At 44.3% G+C, this 20,919-nt stretch overlaps 1 protein-coding gene across 1 annotated transcript in view; it reads right to left on the reverse strand.

Moving 5' to 3' along the window:
* Nucleotides 1-4,577: 4,577 nt before the first annotated feature.
* The window catches only part of LOC133117935 (regulating synaptic membrane exocytosis protein 1-like), an 88,420-nt gene continuing 72,078 nt past the window's right edge, over nt 4,578-20,919 (reverse strand). The window contains exons 28-33 of the mRNA XM_061227461.1: nt 18,972-19,228; nt 13,355-13,505; nt 10,551-10,663; nt 9,960-10,061; nt 9,258-9,397; nt 4,578-7,696 (exon numbers count right to left, since the gene is read on the reverse strand). Coding sequence (XP_061083445.1) covers nt 7,478-7,696; nt 9,258-9,397; nt 9,960-10,061; nt 10,551-10,663; nt 13,355-13,505; nt 18,972-19,228 — 982 coding nt within the window. The 3' untranslated portion in view covers nt 4,578-7,477. The remainder of the gene's footprint in view (nt 7,697-9,257; nt 9,398-9,959; nt 10,062-10,550; nt 10,664-13,354; nt 13,506-18,971; nt 19,229-20,919) is intronic.

The raw sequence follows: 20,919 nt of genomic DNA on the forward strand, positions 1-20,919 counted from the left end.
GGCACTAAATCCTGAAACGGATCAGCCCTTGTTGTGCACCCCTGGAGTAAATCCTCATGCAGTGTGCATCACTTCAAACTGCCCGTCTTTGCCCAAAGAAACTGCGTCTGCATTTTGCATAATGAAAATATGGCACCGAGCATTACATTCCCTTAAGGACAGACACACTACACACTGTGGTCAACGTATCCCACTGCATTGATAAATATCTGAGGTGTCAATATTAATACGACGAGGTCCCCCGTCTCGCACAGGCCGACAGTGAGTTGGAATATTGGCAGTAAAACAGTGCAGGTTTGGACAAACCATTTGAGGACATTTCATGTCTTATAAATGTTTAAGCCTCCTTGGGGAGTCTATCAAGCCGAAACATATTTCTCCACAACTCGAGAATGGCACAATGTTGAAAGATTGCGTGAGCCCAGACATGTTCTCCAATACCCTCAGTCATAAAAATACTGAGGAGATTATATGGCCACTGGGATCAAGGCAACGGGAAATGAATAATGAGTCTTAAAGTACTAGTAATAGATTCATTTGAGAAACGGACTTCGACTCTTGGTCTGCCTCTTAACATATTTGCACGAATGGGCATAAATCAGCTTCCTTTTAAAATGTAAAAAATTTTCACAGCTGCGACTGGTATCTGAACTGCATAGCGAACAAGAGCGCACCTTAACCATCCACTAGGTTAAGATGTACGGTGAGAGTGTGTGTATACATACACACACATACTGGAGGTGTCCGTGTGTGTGTCCGTGTATACATACATACACAAGGGCATGCAATCACTAAAACACATTTTCCAAATTGAGTTTATGAAGACGTAACACTTGCTCCTACCTGTAAGCCAAAGTTAAGGAAATGCTGATTGAAAACAGGCCATTGATCAGTTGTTCAATCAGAATGACCCAAACCCTAAAAAAAGCTTACTTATGTAGATCAACTGTATATGGCACATGCATATAAACTGCAAACAGCAATATAAAGTCGCGGACTGTGAGAGCAGATCCATGTGAACAAGCACAGGAGAATATTTTAAAATACATTACGTAAAGCGAGAATGACCTGTTAAGTACATTGTCTCAATCCGGTCTATGGGCTTATCAAATACATTTTTTCTCCTGACAGTTTCCAAACATATCAGGTCCGAATGTAAGCAGGCAAAATTTCAACATTCTCATGTGTTCTATAGTAAGTATCGGTTCACAGAAATGAGTGAATAAATCATAAGCAGCCACTAGCCTGCTGAGCAATGCGAATACTTTTTTAGTTATTTGAATTATTCATTCAGAATGTGTGAATCCAAACTGCACGCTACTTCAGTAACAGAACACAATATGGTGCGAATTAAAATGAAAGTGAACTTCATGCGAACTAGTCAACACCGCTGGGAAATGCGAAATAGCTATTTTACGCGCACATTCATGCAAATGGTAACTGTTCCAACTCGCACGCATCCTACCTCTCACTTTGGGCTGCATTATTATCCGTTAGCAACCATTCTCACGTGATAATAATTAACCACAGCAACTCGTAAAACGTGCGTGGTGTGAATCACGTGATAACACTTTCGCTAGAGATGTTGGTCTTTTGACTCAATTAAAATAAATCAAGTAAACCATATATGACGTATCAAAGTAGCTTTTGTTAATTTCCTCATTTCTGTCAAATTGAAAGTATTTGTCGGACACAAAATTCCCCGATATTTTTCCACCAAACCAGGGGTACATAACCCCGGTTCTGGAGGGTACGTTTGCTTGATGGTTTTTATTCCAACTAAACTTAACTTTAGTTTTCTCTCAGATACATAAACTACGCTGGTTCACTATGGTACTTGGACACAGCTGAATCTTTTGGATACACTTGCAGTTTGTAGCTGTTACTGGTGCATATGCAAATTTAGATCAAGATATGATTGAGTTTAAGTAGTAATTAAGACAAAAATTGGCACAACATCTAGAGAAGGATCAGGCCTTGTTGTGCAACCCTGCTCTAAACACAAATTCAGAGGTGCCTACTTTCCAATATTTCTAGTATAATTATGATACACAAAATCAAGCCACCAAGATGTACTTTTTGAAGATGCATGAAGATACTTAGGACTTTTTATGCTTTAAATGATCCAATGACTGTAATAAAATATGGCTATCCATCTAATGAATGAATGAATACCAGTTACATACATCCATTCATATACCTGTAAAAAATATTAGTCTGGGGTACTCATTTATCGCAAGTCAAAAATAAATAAAAATAAATGTGAATATGTTAAACATTTTTCATTTCAGCCCTAGTTTAATTGAACATATACTGTATCTGGAATGTTCTCACTCGATACCACTAAATATGTTGCAGTGCACATAAAACAAGTGAATTTACTCAGAGACTCCCCTTGCTATATCGCTAGATACTGCTCTGATTTAATTTTAGTCCCTCATTATACAGTGTGGTGCTTAAAAGCAAGTCTGTTTGGACAGAGCTAAACACTTAGCGTGGTTCTGGCTAGAGAAATGGGCCCCAATGGTAAAAGAGCTCCACTTGTGCTGAGAAGGTAGAAGCTGGCTCAGCAAGACACTGCACCCTTTCTCACCCATGCAATCTGAAGTGCTTCATTAATTCTTTTAGAACTTGTTTATAGAAATATTGCGAGCAGACAGGGAATGGAGCTGAAGCAGTGTGGCGTTAAGGGCTTTGCTCAAGGGCCCAGCAGTTGCATGGATCCTATTGTGGCAACACCGGGGCTTGAACCACCACCCTCGCTCCCCCATGCCCACACTCACTGGAAAAAGCCGGTCAAATATGTAACAAAACTCCAGTTCATCCAGCGCATCAAGTGAATTCATTTTCACCTGCCTGACACGAAAAGGCTTAGTATCCCCTTTTATTATTTATTAGCTCATAGCATTGTATTTATGTTCTATACATAAATACAATGACCCATTTCAGATGGGATAGTTCATGAAGAAAATGGGTATGCTTTAGCGCGAGACAGGAATTCATACGCTTTTTGTTGAAAGTAGATCCTCTGAATTGAATTTGTCATTCATTGATATATTATATTATCACAATTCAAATTCATGGCCTTGTCATTCAGCTGTTACACTTTCCTGTAAAGCTAAAATTGAACTTGCACTGTTACATTTTATCAGAATTTTTAGGTGATAATTCACTTTCTGTGGTTTTTTTGGCATAACTTCAGTTTCAGCTGGCTATTTCTTTTTTTTTTTTTTCAGTTGGACCAGACAGTTCTCAGAGAATGAATGATATTTTAAATATTTGGTTTCTGTCAACCTGCTGGTTTTAACAGTGGCGTATACAGGGCATTTGAGGATTCATGGTCTTTATCACAAAACACGGAGGAAAGTAACTCCAAAGCCATTTTGCAGCTCTAAAGCCAGATGCTGTGTATGACCATTTATACATCCACAGGGTTAACTCACAATTATGAACATACTGTACTGTACTTATTTTCTTCAATGCAGTGGTCTGGACAGCGTCCAGAGACATAGTGTTGCTGTACAAACTGCTTTTGTTATATGTGTCTTCTAGCTTTAGCCACAAACCCGTGAATGCCCTATGCCTGCCATTGTAATGTCAGCAATTTTTTAAGATTCCTCTTGAAACATCCAAAGGATCTTCCATTGCGCATAAAAAGCTGTCTGGGCCTATCAAAAGCCTGGGCAAAAGAGAAACAATCTCTTTAAAGGTAATATCTGTAAGAGCTATTTTAACCTGTAACCTTTTCCAGCTCCCAGTGTACCTAATGGCTGTGTTCGAAACCGCATACCTGGCATACGACTCGTACTACCTTTCAATGAAAATCAGCCGGAAATGTAGGATGAGTAGTACGCTAGTATGAGGTTTTAAACACAGCGCATGACACTGCCATTGCTATAGCAGTGGACATCATTAAGGCCTTAGGTCGCTAAAACAGGCATAACTGCTATGATGTAAAGAGTTAATGCACATATGTTTAATTGTAAATGCTCTTGTTACTGTAATGCACTGAGGTTTCAGAACAGCTGTTTATGAGAGTTCCTGTGTTGCTGAATCCTACCACCATCTCCCAGTCTTCAGGAAACTGATGACAAGGCTTGTGAATTTATACTATATTGTATTTGTTTGGGAAAAGACCCATTCAACAAAATAGCAAAGCTGTAATAGTTTGAAAACATGAGAAACCAGACATGAGTGGTTTGGGGTAGGACATTATTCTTTTTTTCCTCACCAGCATAGAGTTAAATATGAGTAATTTCTGTTAACATCAGTTATTCTTCTCAGTGCTTCAACTGTGTGTGATTAGAATCCTGCCACTAGGTGGTGCCAGAGACTGTTAAACGGAACACAATAGCATGCCTCCTGTGCTTATGGAGGACTAATGCATTTCATTTAGTGTGTTTGTTACATGTCAGATGGCATGGACCTAACTGAGTTAAAAAGGAACTTTTATTTTCTAAACTGCAAGGCTAGGAAATATGAATCATAATAATCACCTTTCATATTTCAACTACCTGCAGGGCGAGCATTCAGAGAAGACATCACACAACCGAACAATAACTTTTAAAAAAAGTGAATTTCTTCCACACAATCTTTTATTTGTAAATAATAAAAATGAACTCTTTAATATAAAACATACACATCATTTGAGCCACATCTGTTATTACAAACAAGAAATGTTGCAGTTAATACTTTTTCGGTTTCAGTGGAACACGTAAATTGTAAACAATCAGCATTTTCTTCAATAATACTGACAAAGGAAAGAAAGCCTCACTGGACATGGGAAAGTAAACTTTATTTAACATGTTTACATGGCGTGGTCTTGGGAGTCCATTTTGAAGCACAAGGGAGCGTTCTGACTACTCTTGACTAGGTAGGAGGCATCCAAGTTCCCAGTGTTCAGTTTGGCCGTAATGTTGGGCTGGGGGTTGGGGTGGGGGGGGGGGGTCTTGCGGGGTTTCTATACGGGGCATGGTCCGCTCAGCGGTCCCAAAATACAAGACTTTGATCTGCTAAAATTTGAGTCTGCCTCTGTAAATATCAACATACCACACAGCTTTCTTTTTTTTAAATACAAAATCTGTGTCTGTGTAAGGGTGTTTGTGTACATATATTTTTCTGTTTCATATATTTATATATCTATATATCTTTCTTAATGTTTTGCTATAATCATACTTCATGTACAGTTAGCTCTTGTTTATACACCACTTCTACGTACGCTAGTCCCAGCTCCATAGTAGTAGACTACAGTGTACACCAACAAGTTCAGGACCTGGAACTGCTCAGTACCACAGTACTATACAGCACTTTTATCCATAGGGTAAAAAAAGGAAAAATAAATGTATTTATAAAACTTTTGTGTAGACGTTTGGCACCAGAAGGAAGGCTATGGTCTGGGTTGAGCTGGGCCAACTGTCTACATGTGATATGAATGGCTTCGGTCTCTTGGTTATAATTTTTATTTATTTATTTATTATTTTTCTTCCAAAAAATTTGATAGTAAGTACGAGCAAACTGTACAACTACATGCAACATACAAGCTGGCCTACAGTATGTGGAACTAACACACATATTTAATTTAAATCACTTGTTCGTCTGTCTTGTTTTACAAATGTGCATGCAGCTTGGGACAGATCCGGAGTCATGCTGCTTCCACTGGGAGGAAGAGTCGGTGGCCCGTCAGTGGGGCGGGAGAGGGGGCAGAGTGTTACCCCATTCCCCCAACCCCCTCCCAAGCACACCCCCACACAATCTAACCATCACATTCACAGAGATTCTCTGGAGGGGTCATTATGACTCTTACCCCCAAAATTTAGGCAAAGACAAAATGGAATGTTGGGGGTGGAGGGGGGGTAGGGGAGAGGGGCAAAGCTAACTGTAGTTTGGTTTTCTTTTCTCCAAACAGCGAAACATTTTGCGGATGTGGAAAACAAATTATTGTGCTTGCGTTAATCCATATAAACTTAAATCTGATTTAACTACAACGAAAGAAGTGATTCCCAAAAAATGAAAACGACCTGAACGTGAGCGGAGTTTCTTCAAAAAGGAAACTCCTCCGGGAGGAGTCTTCCTCCTCCTCGGGTTCGGTAGAACGCGGCGGTTGCTGACAGACGCGGTCCCCGCGACCCCTGCTTAAAATGGCGGGTACAAAAACCCCCCGTTTAATCTCATTAGCTGGGGAGGACGTAAGCGTAGGCCCGTTCACTCTGTGAGAGATGAAGAGCGAACTTCACTGTGGTAATGGAACCTGAGGCTGCCTGCGCTAACAGCCCCCAGCGCTGTTTTACATTGCTTTCGGTTTATTCGTTCGTCCGCGTTTCCCGTCACTGCCCCTGCGCAAACCTCCAAAGTGGCGAGCGCTACTCGCGATGCAAACGCGTGAGCAAAGGAACTCGGCGGGAACGGAAAGGACCGGAAATGAAATGCGGACGCAGCCTGCGGAGGCCGCTGTAAACAGACAGGAAGGGCCTTTCTGCCAAGATCAGCGCGGCCCGAACCTGGGCCCTCCCAAAGGACCAGGGGCTCAGCAAACACCCCAGGCTCCGTCCAATCGCTCATCTTCACCCCCTCGCTTCCCGTCCGTGCCCCTCCACCCATCGGAGGAGACGAGGAAGGGAAGCGAGGATGGAGGAATCGAGGAAACGTGTATCAGGCCAACGGAACATCCCTGCTCTTTTAAACATTAGTTTGAAGCCAGGTCAATTACAGACATGGCAGATGGGGAGAGGTGGATCCACAAATGTATAATTTGTATGTCGCGTGTTCTAAAAAAATACTTCCCCAAAGGATGTACCCGTGTTTCCTTGCTCAAGAGTCCTTTGGGAGCCTCCTAGCTCCTCGCTCCTTAACCGGTTGGAATGTCCTTAAAGATGCCAGACCTCAAACGACTTCCAGGGCAGTTGAGGAACGAGGAGACAAGGAGGGATAAAATAAGCGATTGGAATGAGCCCCCTGTACTGAACACTTCGCAGCAATCTTTTTATGATGACCCCTGACCTCTGAACTCTGAACCCTGGCCTGTCCCGGCTCAGGGACTGGCATGCAGAACGGGGCCCCGTAGAGACAATCAAAATGGCAGCTTCAGCGGGTGGCCAGAGAAAGACCTCTCTCTAATCCATGCACTTAGACACTCATTTTTATTCAGCTAAAACAATCTATTTGTTTGGTTAAAACCAGCCGAGTAGGCATCAACACTGGTTTCTATATTAGTCACAAGCAGCATAGTCTGTTTCTGTGGAATTTTATTTTTTTTCTCCTATGTTTTGTGACAGCCCTGTTTCATGAAAAAATATTTCGAATCAAACATAAACGAAAATGTAAAAAAACAAAGAAAATAAAAATCAACTAATAAAATCTAAATAAAGCTCTAGTGTCAAAGTCAAAAGTAACTTGTGTGATTGTCAGGCTCCAACAAAGCTTTGCACGCGGTTCTTGTCGGGTTCTGATTGTTGTCCTGGTCGGCTTGTCGATGCGGTCACTAGGACCGGACGCCCGGTGGTCCCGAGGAACTGTCGAGCGACGACTGGGAGGCTCGCCGCGTCAGGGGGGCTAGCGTGGGGTCCACCAATGAGGAGGGGGGAAACAGTTTGTACCAGCCAATCACTGTACTGGATAGGTCCAGCTCCTCCAATAGGATCTGCGCTACTCCCATGAAGCATTTATGGTCCATTCGCCCATAGTCTCCCCAGACTATTACCTGAGGGAGGAAACATTGACAAAACACAACGATATGATGGTTCAGTATATGAGCTCCTATTTCTCATTTCGTCCCAATCTGGTCAGTCCTGTCCTATGTCACAACAGTGCAGTAATGTGCGCTCTCTCCTCCACTGCCTTTTTCAGGATTTTACAGGAGAGCCAAAACAACTGTTTGAATGAATCAAGGTTTTTGTGATGATTCTTCGTGCATTTACCTTTTATTTCAATGTAGTTAAATAGGGCACATCTTATCTATTATCACAAGATAGATCTCACCGAGAACTTGAGACTATCTATCTCACAAACGCCCCTTGAGCACCAAACCAGCGATTTATGCATGTCTTGCAACATGTCTGCGGACAAAAATTATGCAAATTCAATGCTTTTGACGCCAAGCCGACACTTTTGAGCATCGCTGAAGTTTGTCCTGTACCTGCAGATTTTAGCAAGGTCTCAGATGCCCGTCAGAAGTGTTGCGCAGATGTGAGGTTCAGAAACAAGGGACACTAGTTTACTAGGCGACATGTTTTTATGAATGGAGACGTTTTGTTAACTGGTAAAATGGACGGGCTTGAGAAGCCGGTTGCTATAGTAACAAAGCAAACTGTCTTGCACTCTCAGTGCAACATGTTCTGTCAGCAGACACTTAGTCACCAAAACATAAATGAACTTTAACAGCGAGGTCACCAGTCTACAACAGCCCTCCCTATATGGTGGAGCGACATCCAATTATTCAGTGGTCCACAGCTGCTGGAAGCACAGTCAGCACAAACGTGGGCCGGCAGCGTATAACGTACAATGGGTGGGGAACTGGCCTGTAACCCAAAGATTGTAGCTTGGACACTGCTGTTGTACCCTTGAGCCATGCACTTAACCCAAATTACTGCAGTATATCCAGCTGTACAAATGCATTTGTAAAAGTGGCATACTGTAAGTGACTCTGGATAAGAGCATCTGCCAAAAGCAAGTAACACAATTGTACTGCACAGTCAGAATTTGAGTCCAGACCGTCGGGCACACACCATTGGCATGGGATCAAACCAGCAACCCTCCGACTGCCAGACAACTGCTCTTACCTCCTGAGCTAATGTTGCCCCAATGGCAAACAAAAAGCCAAACTGCACACATCCCATGAACCACACACATGTCCCATGAACTGCATCCATGTTCCCCAGCCCTACCTGTAACACTTTGCCCTGGGGGCACTTCTCAAACAGCCCTACCTGTAACACTTTGCCCTGTGGGCTCTTCTCAAACAGCCCTACCTGTAACACTTTGCCCTGGGGGCTCTCCTCAAACAGCCCTACCTGTAACACTTTGCCCTGGGGACATGCCTCAAACAGCCCTACCTGTAACACTTTGCCCTGGGGGCTCTTCTCAAGTAGCCCTACCTGTAACACTTTGCCCTGGGGGCTCTTCTCGAACAGCCCTACCTGTAACACTTTGCCCTGGGGGCTCTTCTCAAATAGCCCTACCTGTAACACTTTGCCTTGGGGACATGCCTCAAACAGCCCTACCTGTAACACTTTGCCCTGGGGGCTCTTCTCAAACAGCCCTACCTGCAACACTTTGCCTTGGGGGCTCTCCTCAAACAGCAGGGCCTGCTGGTACAGGGGGTCCAAGGTCTTCCGTGCAATCTTGGTTTTCTTTTTGGCTTTGCACGCTCCGCTATCCAGCAGGTACACCTTTACATACGGAGCTGAGAAACACAAACACGCTTCAGCTAACGGACCCTCAGTGCACATTATACTGCGTACTGCGCAGCACTCATTTACCACCACTGTTTTATTAGCTCATAAAAACAGCAGCCATTCAGATCGTAAAAATATAAATATAACCTGCAATAAACAAAAATAAATATGGGCTCCCCTGAGATAAAGCATAAAGTGTTGAGAACGCTATTCTTAGCACTGTCCTCAAGTTGCACTTTATGGTTTCCATAAAATAATACTGTTCTGTCATGGAATGGTCATTTTTCATTTACACAAATTGTATTGTTTTCTGGGTCTAAAAGATATGGGGCGAAGCAGTGTTATTTGAAATGGTAGTGGTCCCTGCTGAAATAAATCAGCTGAAGCTAGGTTTTACGGGTGGTAGCTGGCTGACCAGTTCAGACCAGCTCCCAGCTCAGAAGCTAGCAGCACTAGCTGGTTGACAAGCTCATACCCAGCAAGACCAGCTCAATTTCTTAAGCTGGTCTTAGCTCGATTTTACGTCATGGGTGTTTTGTTTTTAGGTGGGGAACAGGCTGCAGTCCTCACCTGGCAGAGATTTGGATCCTGGTTTTGGGGTGAGTCCCCGGGCCCTGATCACCTCCACCTCCAGCTGACCCTTCTTGTCCATCAGCCCGATCTGGATGTCACCTGGAGCGGGTACACCAGCAGTGTCTGAGTACCACCACTAACCATTAAAGGCAGAACACTATACAGCCCATAAAGCAGTGGTAACCAACCCTATTCCAACCATTAGATATACAGTCCCATCCTATAGGTTTTCATTTCAACCATAATTTGCCATGCACAATTCTGCTAATCTATTACCACTGCGTTGGTTACCACTGCAATAAAGGATTCACTTGGACTGAGACTCATTTAACATTTCCTTGTACATCTGTGATTGATTACAACATTATTTTGCTTCATCTAATTTATAGATGTCATGGTAAATTGACAGTGAATTGATTTGGCTAACTCTAAATCTAGTAGAGCACTTTCAGAATAAGAACACAATACCAAGAACGCAAGTCCGGATTTCACGTTCTAGGTATTGAGAAACACTCAGGAAGTGGAGACATGAGACAGGAAGTGGGCCAGGTAAAGAGGAAGTGGTGAGTAGGGGGGTCCTCTACTCACCCATGGCAGGTGTGGCCAGGGTTTGCCGTCCCACCAGCTGGGCGGGGCCAAGACCATCCAGGAAGTCACTGAACTGGCTGTCAGCTCCCAGCCGCACCCCTGAGAAGATCAGACTGGACAAGATTCCACACAGATCACATACTGCACCCAAGATACACAAGTGCAAGAGCCCACTGCAGCAGTGCTGCTCTCTATCCACCCACATGTTAAGAACCCCTAAAAAAGCCCCACAACCCCCACCCTCCTTCACACAGACTAAGAATCTTAATCTGAACCATTCATCAAACCAACCTCTAAACACAGAAAAGCAGCCCTGTGACATGCGCGGGAAACATTTCAGACATGCTCTCGCATCACAGAAATGTACAACAAGTTCTTTGTGAAGCCGATCCAGTTTCCATGATCTAATCCCTGTAGGAATTTTGGACGGAGACGCCAGCTATCGTCACGGTTCAGAAAGAGAGTATTTAAGACCTCCGTTCAGATTAATCAACCTGTAATTATCTTAAGTGCTCCGGGCCTGATGCACTCGGCCCTGCATCAGTGACTGCGAGCCTAAGCGAAGGCCATTTGATGACGGGTGCCGCTGCTATTTCCGGAGAGGCGCAGCACCCTGACGTGTCCCCCAGGGTGAATGACGAAGGATGTGTTAATTAACTGGGACTAAGAGAGGAAATAGAAATACAATTGTCTTAGCAAACCGGTGCTCATATCGGTCACCTCTTATTCGTCCAACAGCAAATGTCCAAAAACAGAAGTGCCATTAATATATGGGTGAACACACTTGGCACACACACGTTCATACACGCACATGGCACAGACATATGCACACACGTGCACACACACGGGCACACACACATGCACATACACATACACACACATGCACGTACACATACACGCGCACACACACGCGCATGCACACACAAATATAATGCACACGCACACATACACAACCCAGCTACACACAGACAGACTCATACATATATACGGCGAGTCTTGGCTTGTATCCAGTGGAGGCTGGAAATATGCTGCAGATGAATGTTGTTGAGAACAGTGTGGGGGACATGGGGCTCTCTGTAAACGGCACCCAGTGGACTCATACAGTATATACTGTACACGGGCGGGGGAAATTAAGTGTGGTGTGATGTTGAATGGGCCAGCAGATATAAACTGTTGGGAAAAGATATATGCCCGGCATGTACAGAAAGAGCAGTGATAATAAGCATATGAAATTCACTGCGGTCCTCTCCTGTGCTGTCCTTATAAAAACACCTCTGCGCCACTTTTTACATGAGTAGAGGGGAATAGTTAATGAATCGCACTCTATTTTTTCAAATCCCAGAGTACAGAATAACACCAAAAGGATTGTTCCTCTGCTATGTACATAATTATTTACAGGCTATACAGCACAAAATGCTTTACTTTGATTAATTTATTTGTCAATAAACTCCTTCCCCTCTTTCCACTGGGCTTTACAAAGAACTGTGTGTGTGTGTGTGTGTGTGTGACTGTGTGTATGCGAGTGCATTATGTTTGTGTGTGTGTGTGTGTACACAGTAAATGTATAACATAAAAATAGTGCCCTCCATAATGTTTGGGACAAAGACTCATCATTTATGTTGTGGAGTATCATTTCTGTACTCAACAATTTGAGATAAATAATTTAAAAAATCACATGTGGTTAAAGTGCACATTGTCAGATTTTAATAAAAGACATTTTTATACATTTTGGTTTCACCATGTAGAAATTACAGCAGTGTTTATACGTAGTCCCCCCCATTTCAGAGATCTATAATGTATGGAACACTGTTATATGAATAAAAGTAATCATGTATTTTGTTGTATATCCTTTGCATGACTTCATGATCTGTGTGACCTATCAACATCAGAGTCTGGATATCTTATTTTCAGGTTGATTCTAAAACAATTTGCATTTGAATAAATGTCTTTGGGAATTGGGCAGTGGGACTAGATTCCGCTGTAAATTATGCTGATACTGCATGGAACACATTTGTTGGCTAATTGGCTGTATGTCATCAAGAGCCCAAGGTATATGGTGAGCCTCAAACCACTGTGTTGCTGCCAGATATGCAGAAGATATGAAAATAATTGTTCCTCCTGAATATCTTTTCCATTGAGTTCAATAGGAAAATTTGTCAGGAGAAAATATTATTTTTGGATCTACTGCATATTTGACAGCAGTATGGTGTAATACATGGTTGTTCAGTCCAAACTGTGAGATACCATAAGTTTAACCTCTGGGGGATGTAATTAACGAAGCAGGATGGCTCTGTGGGACCCTTGGTAGAGTAATGGTAGGACAAATACAAACAAACATGCATAAGAAAGTCTCCACAGGGCCACAGCACAAACTCCACAGCGTTCCAATTAGCACAAGTACGGTATGGCAGAGCTGTGGAACCAACATTTTAGGGATGTTTATAGAAGAGAGCTATAGAGAGAGGTAGAGACAGAGAGAGAGAGAGAGAGAGAGAGAGAGAGAGACAGGGAGAGGTAGAGATAGAGAGACAGAGAGGGGGAGAGGTAGAGACAGAGAGCAAAATAGAGATACCCTGCTGAAAAAAACAGATCAAGCTACTGTAGGTTTTGAAAGAGCTGGTAGCTGGTTGACCAGTTCAAACCAGCTCCACACTCAACATGGCTTGACCAGCTCAAGCTATGTTTCGAAACAGCTGGTAGCCGGTCATTTCAACCTGGTCATAGCTGGATTTTACGGCAGGGTTAGAGAGTTATAGAGAGAGAGAGAGAGATTGACAGACGGAGACAGAGGGCGCGTGACTCACTTTCCCTCTGAGCTGTAGCTGTTCATGCTCCCATCGGTGGACTCTCGGCTGGCCTGGCGAGCCATGGCGTTCCGCGGGTACTCCACCGCCATGCCCGTCTCCTGGCTGCGCTGGATCCCCCCCTTCGTCGGCTTGGACTTGTTGGCAGCCTCTGAAAACACACAGGCAACGACAGCTGAATAACTAACTTCAGAAACTCCACATAAGTGCTTTGTTAGGTGGCATTCAGAGCAGGGATAAGGAAATAGGGATAGACTGATTGTGGCATAACCTTTTGCCGAGACAACAGAGACCAGGCTAACCAATCACAGGGTACTTTATTAAGAACAGATGGAGCAGCAGTGCTGGTGATTGGTGGACTGGGCACCTGGAACTACAGCTAGAAGTGGTGGGCACATTGTCATGTTGGACTTGTATGTTGGTTGTCACCAATTTATTACATGATTGGTGGAGCCCCTCTCTTTTTTTCTTGAAGGTGCCATCACTGTCTAATCACTATTTTATTACGTCATGTGACAACAAGAAGTTGCGCTGCATACAGCAGCATGTGATCAACACAAGCCCTGCTAGGAGAGACTGCTCATGCTCTTCCAGAGAGGAGATGGGGCTCCATAGCCCTCCTATCGTCTCTGGCAGCTACAGGGATCTGAGACACAGCCCTAGACTGGATTGAGTCTTAGCTCTCTGATCGCCCCTCCCAGGTTATCTGGGCCGGTAAAGTATCAACCCGTCGTCCCCTTGTCACAGGAGTTCCCCAAGTCTCAGTCCTCAGACCCCTCCTCTTCTCCATCTACACTCGATGCCTTGGCCCTGTTATCTCTGCTCGTATGTTATACCACTGTTATGTTGATGACACCAAACTCTTTCTGTCCTTTCCCCCATCTGACACACAGGTCTCTGCTCGTATCTCCGCCTGCCTGAGAGACATCCAGAGCTGGATGGACAACCACCATCTAAAGCTCAAAATAGGTAAGGCACCCAGCATACATCCAATCGCAAATCTGACCCTATACACCTGCCAGACCGCTCCATTCCGCTACCTCTGGACACCGGCCACCTCCCCCTCGTCACACCTGCATTTCTCGCTCACGACTCCCGTCTGTTCTGGCCCCACAGTGGTGGAATGACCTTCCTGTGGACGTCAGAACAGAGTCCTTGACCACTTTTAAGCACAGATTGAAAACCCACCTATTCACCTTTCCTCCCTACCTCATTGTAATAACTCATAATTAATTATGTCTGTGCTATATGTAATAATTGCACTTGCGCCTAATTTGTTTACTATTCGGGGTGTTCTACAAAGGTTCAAGTTTTTATCGCTCTAGGACTTGGAGCCATACTTTTCAGCGCACTTGTCCCAGGTTATGATTTGCACTTCATTGTATGTCACTCTGGATCAGAGAGTCTGCTAAATGACTATAATGCAATGTAGTGTAATGTAATGTAGTGTAATGTAATGTAGTTAAAGGTGGAAAGCCACACCACTCCTACTCCGTTTCACTCTCGCACAGCCTAGAAGAAACGCTTCCGTACAGCGGGGGAAAACTTCCCCTGGTGAAGCTCAGTCCGGCTGCCTCCTGTCAGGATGTCACCCGCGGGTGCTTAGAAACGCAGGACCGGGGAGACGCTGTGACTCTAAAGTACCTGTAATGTATTTGAGTGCAGCATTTATTTCAGTTATTCTGCTGTGTGTCACATTTGGTCACTGCTGTTCGATCCCAACTGAAGTCCTACTTTTGCTTTGGCACCAGTTTGGTGCCACAAACAAGAGTCGGATTTGACACCAATATGTGGATACAATATGTGACTGTTTGTTTTAAGTATTTAATAACCTTGATCTGAGCCATTTTCCTTCTATCTGTATGAGCAATGTCATTCATGAGTCATGACTGAACCAAACTGCTCACAAGGCAGGTTGGAAATATCCAATCCTTCCTCTCTCATTGAAATGACTCCACAGGACAAACTCTCGCAATAACAGCTTAGACCAGAGATCCTGTACCCCTGGTACTGGAGAGCCACACAGGCTGTGCTGACTTTTGCTGTTATTCAGGACTTACTTGGCCAGTTAAAGTTGTGTAATAACAGCAATGTCACCTGGCCAATTTATTTTGGTTTAAATCAGTTGCTGATTTTAAGGCACCAGAGGTCCAGGCGCAGAGGTGAAATATAATTCATCCTTTTTGCTTGGAAAACATTATTAGTCATTAGTCCCAAAGAGAACAAACTGTACATTTTGAAAATTTGCTGCTTGAAGAACAAAAAGGCACCTCCACTGTCACTTTATTTCAGAGAGTGTAGCTGTGAGTTGTTGCCCAGCATAGTGTCCAAAGGTGTAATGGCCAGAGCACTTGGAAGCTAACTTCTACTGTCACATGACACAGGACCACTGACTGTCAAAACTGAGACTGCTGTTACCCCTGTTCCCACCCCCACCCCCCCACCACCCCCCCCGTGGACAAACTGCAGCCCTGAGCGGAGAGGCACCACCACCTGTTATGGGCACAGCAGGTTGTGAAAATCTGATTTACAGTCAAACATAGCTCCACTCCGCCATCTGATTTATAACCCTCTGGCTTTTTAAGATATTATCCACAAGCTTGGCAGAGAGAGAAGCCAGCAACTCTCCTCTTTTAAAAAAAAAAAACCCATTTATTAAAACATAAATGGTCCAAGCTAATATATGGGACTTTAAAGGATATTGGATCCAACTTGAAAGGCAGCGGTCCATGTTGAATCTGATAAGAGTTTGCGGTTGATCTCTGGTCGGGTCCTTTGCTTGCCAAGGCTAACGACGGGCCAAAGAGGCCCACGCGCAGGGTGATGGTGGCGGGTGTATTAAAGGGGCCCATCCTTATTCTACGTGCAGGGTGATGGTGGTGGGTGTATTAAAGGGGCCCATCCTTATTCTACGCGCAGGGTGATGGTGGTGGGTGTATTAAAGGGGCCCATCCTTATTCTACGCGCAGGGTGATGGTGGTGGGTGTATTAAAGGGGCCCATCCCTATTCTACGCGCAGGGTGATGGTGGTGGGTGTATTAAAGGGGCCCATCCCTATTCTACGCGCAGGGTGATGGTGGTGGGTGTATTAAAGGGGCCCATCCCTATTCTTCCACTGTTCTATTCACCTGCAGCCAGGACGGGTTCTGACCACATGCACTGTCCAAAACCGAGGGAGAGAGAGGGCCAGGGTCTCGACCTGAACCAGCACGGTGAGTGGGCTACGTCGAAGGACAGTACCAACGTGTCAGTCCCTTGACTAACTCATCCCAGTAACACTACACATTAAGTTGCAGTTTTACCTGTGTAGTTAAATTGTAACTAATTTGGTTACAAGAGGTTGTAATATGGAACAACAGTTAGCAGCATTTATAATTCATAATTCATACTATACATAATTCATGTGAAAAATACCCATATCGCTAATGCGTGGGGAGTGGCTGCCTTCCGCACTTGAGCATATTAGGAAACATAAATAGGACCGATTCTTTTTTTTTTTTTCAATGAGTGTTTACATTCTTTACCATGGCCCGATCATAACAGCCATGTCCAGAACACCTCCATCAAACCCGTTACAGAGACCAGCTGTTTAACAGCTGTACTATTCAATCATTTTTCTGTTTAGTCCACCTTTCATCCAGCAAATACATACTTAACAACAATCCAGACAGGTATTGAAGTTCAATATGTACATTTTTATAGTACAGGGTGTATACAATGCAAACACAATTTTCTTTAGTTTTGGCTCGGTACTCCAGCACATAAAAATATGCTACGGACAGAAGAGATATGGAATAACTACTTTCCAGAACTCTACAGGCTCTTTTAGGTACTTCTTAACTCACTGTAATCTGGCCATCCTGTTTTTGTAGCTAGTGGTTTGCATCTTGCAGTGTAGCCTCTTTAGTTCTTTTGTAAAGTCTTCGGCAGACAGAGGTCACTACCACACCCACGTCTGCCTCCTGAAGACTGTTTCTGATCTCTGGGACAGGTGTTTGTGGGTGTTATTTTGTCATCGACTGCAGAGGTTTGCAACTATGAAGATCACCAGTGCTCTCTTTCTTTTTAATGATGTTCTAAACAGTTAATTTTGGAAAGCCTGAGGTTTGGCATATGTCTCATATTTGTATTGTTTCTCAGCCTCATATTCACTGACTTTCATGGGCACAGCTCCGGTCCTCATATTGACAAACACAATAACAGACTCCAAAGGCAATCAAAAGCCTCAAATCAAGACTAGATATTGAAAACTCTTTTAAACCTGCACGAAGGAAGCAATTGAACAAACCTGACCACTGAGAAGCGCCTATAAAGCCCTTTGTCCCAAATATTATGGTGCCCTAAAATGGGGGAAATGGGCTGTAATTCTACATGGTTCACCTGATGTGGATGTAAATACCCTCAAACGAAAGCTCACAGGTTGCATTTTAACTGCATTCATGGCTTCATTTCAATGTGCTGGAATACTGAGCCAACGCCACCAAAAATGTGTCACTGCCCAAATACTTATTGATTGCACTGTAGTGATTCATATCCACTTACTGAAAGTGAAATCCAGTTTTAGAAAAAACCCAATATTATTCAATTTACAGTCAGAAGAAAGAGACACTCATACTCACAACATCTACAGAAATACCAGAAAAGAAAAACGTACAAAAACTGAAAAAGCATGGAAACATGGCAAAAATGCTCTCCTTCTAATTTATAACCCTACAAACATGGCACATGGAAACTTGCTTGCCGCATGACTGAAAATGAGTCCTGCAAATTTATAGTTAAAGTAATAAATATTCTTTACTTACAGCTGGGGAGAGTCTCAGACCACAGCGATCTTGAACTGCACTGTTCAACCTTGTGAGAGTTTGATGTCGAGCCTTTGCTCTTTAGCTACAGAACATGGTCTTAAGTCACTTTACGAGGCTGAAATGTCAAACAGAGGATTTTACAGGGTCGTGGAGAGACCCTATATATTCCATATAAGGTCTGTGGCATAGTCAGAGAACCCAGGAACCTCGACAGGGAGGGACATTTGTTTAAGTCTGTACAGTGCCTCAGCTTGCCAACATACAGTACAGCATTTCACCACACCCAATCAGCTAGGCGCATAGTACGCAACCAATCAATCAGCTAGGCACACAGTACATAACGGGTCGGGGGGGGGGGGGGGGGGGGGGGCGCTAAGGGCCTAATACAGGGGTGTCAAACTCTAATCCTGGGTGGCTGCAGTGTCTGCTGGTATTTGTAATTTCCTCTCAATTAGCAGCCAGCTAAGGCCTTGAGAATAGGGTGTGTGAACTCCTTAGCCAATTAATTCAGTTAGTCACCTGCACTGAAACACACTGAAAACCAGCAGACACTGCAGCCCTCCAGGACCTGAGTTTGATAGCCCAGGCCTAAGATCTAAGATGGAGGCGTTGTCACCACACTCACAGAAATAAACAAATTGGAGTTCCTCCAAACCCAGAACGCACTTGATAACAACCAACAGCACAACTCCACTATGTGGTAATTCTCACAGGAACCCCACACGCGAAGCCAGAAAGCATCCACCAATCGCCATCGGCGTAGTTCCATCGACCGTCGCCAACGCGGCCCGTGATTGGCGGAGCCGACTCACCGGTCTGGCCGAGCTGCGAGGTGCTGCGGCTGCGTCGGGAGGGCAGGCCCACGATGGCGACCACGCGGGCGCTCAGGCTGGACCGCCGCTTCTTCCCCACGTTGCCCAGCGAGCCCAGCGCCGTGTCCGACTGGCTGCCGTCCGTGCGCTCCAGCCCGTACATCTCCCCGCTCACGCTCGTGCTCTTCAGCATGCTGCGGCCAGACGGCCGCATCTGCCGGCTGGGCGGGGGAGAGGACGCAGCGTTTAAAACGACACTTCACCCGGACCACTGGTTAACTGTGGCACTGTGAGCACCTAAAACACAGTCTACAACAGTGTCTCTCAACTCCAGTCCAACTCCAGGTTTTTGTTGTAACCAGGAACTCACACCTGGTTTAATGCCAGGACCAATCAAACCCCCTAAATGCCCTTGATGAGTTAAATCAGGTGTGCAAGTTCTTGGTTATCACAAAAAAGCGGCTGGCAAGTTGAGAAACTAATTTTGTTGAGTTGAGAAACTAATTTTGGTTCCTTCAATGTATAATGCCAAATGAACAAGCTAAATCTCATTCAAATCTGTGATGATGTAGGTCAAAAGTGTGTTGAGTTGACATGGAATTATCCTTTAAGGCCATCTTCAGCACGGGCTGGCCCACCTGTTACGCTGAACAAAGGGCCTGATTGACTCGGACCTTTAGCTTGTGTAAAACCTTTAAACACATGCAAAACCAATAACACCAATCATTGGTGCAAAACAAACACCAAACATCCGTCGTGTTATTGGCCTTGCTTGTGCTAAAAGGTTTTGTACATGTGCTAAAAGTCAATCATGTCCTAAGGGTCCTCGTCTGACTCCTGTCTGTACAAGCCCTAATAACGTACAGAGCTGTGACAAGGGGTGACGGTTAACATTGCGTCCTTCAGAAGAGAGTACAAAGCGGCCACACTTTCAGCGCTTAGAAGCCCAATAATTTCACCTGCCAGTCTGCAATTTCATCGATTTAAAAACTGTAGCCTCTTTTTAAAGGAATCGTTTGTCACGCAGCACATTACCGAAAATTAAAAGCATTAGTTCATCTGATTGATTTCAGGTCCCTGGATGTGAATATGGAACGTTGGTTCATTATGCCGTAATAGCCATTTCTGACATAATGCGCCGATAACAGGGTAAATCAGCCTGCAGAAGACAGTAAATGTGTGATTAAGAACAATTACCAGTTCATTACTATTCAGAGGTTAGAATTACGGCAGGGATGAGAATCGGCATTGGAACTGGGTCCCCGGGATGGAGTCTGAATATCCCGGCATTAGTAGAGCCATCACAATTAATGTGAAAACTGCATGTTTTCATGCAAGAGTAGCCTCACTTTAGCTGGATGACATCATATCACTCAAAGATATGCTAAAGCCCAGTCTCCACCAAACAGCCGAGACAAGACGCGACAAGGTTTTAGAACGTCTTTAGAAGAAAGTTTTAAAAACAGCGCGGCTACTATAGTTAGCATTAGCATGCTAAGCTCTCATCCTGATATGAACCTGTCCAGCTGAACTCTGGGCTGACCCCGCTTGTTCGTTTTTTCCCACCTGCTCCATCACAGACGGCCACCAGGGGGCTTGGCTTATGGCCCCGGTGTGGTTTTACACTACTGGGATTGAGTGACACAAACAAGAGATCTGATAGCTGGGTCCTTTAACGCCCAGGTAGGTGAGCACCAGGGATCAATCGAGGATGTTGTGACTGAAAGATTTATGATGTCTGATGCTTGTTCATTATCTCACAGGTCTTCAACAGAATGGCTATAAGATGGGCTGGGTTTCGCTGGCCATAAAATCAGCAACCAGTTCACTTCACCAGGAGTGGCAAGCTAAATGTGTAATCAAATGCTTCAACTGATCAATTAAGTCCTGAGTAACTACAGGGTTGAGTATCCCTGTATCATGTGAAAGCCCAGTGCTCGTGCCTGCC

This window comes from Conger conger, chromosome 18, assembly GCF_963514075.1.
Source record: "Conger conger chromosome 18, fConCon1.1, whole genome shotgun sequence".
NCBI classification, from domain to species: Eukaryota; Metazoa; Chordata; class Actinopteri; order Anguilliformes; family Congridae; genus Conger; species Conger conger.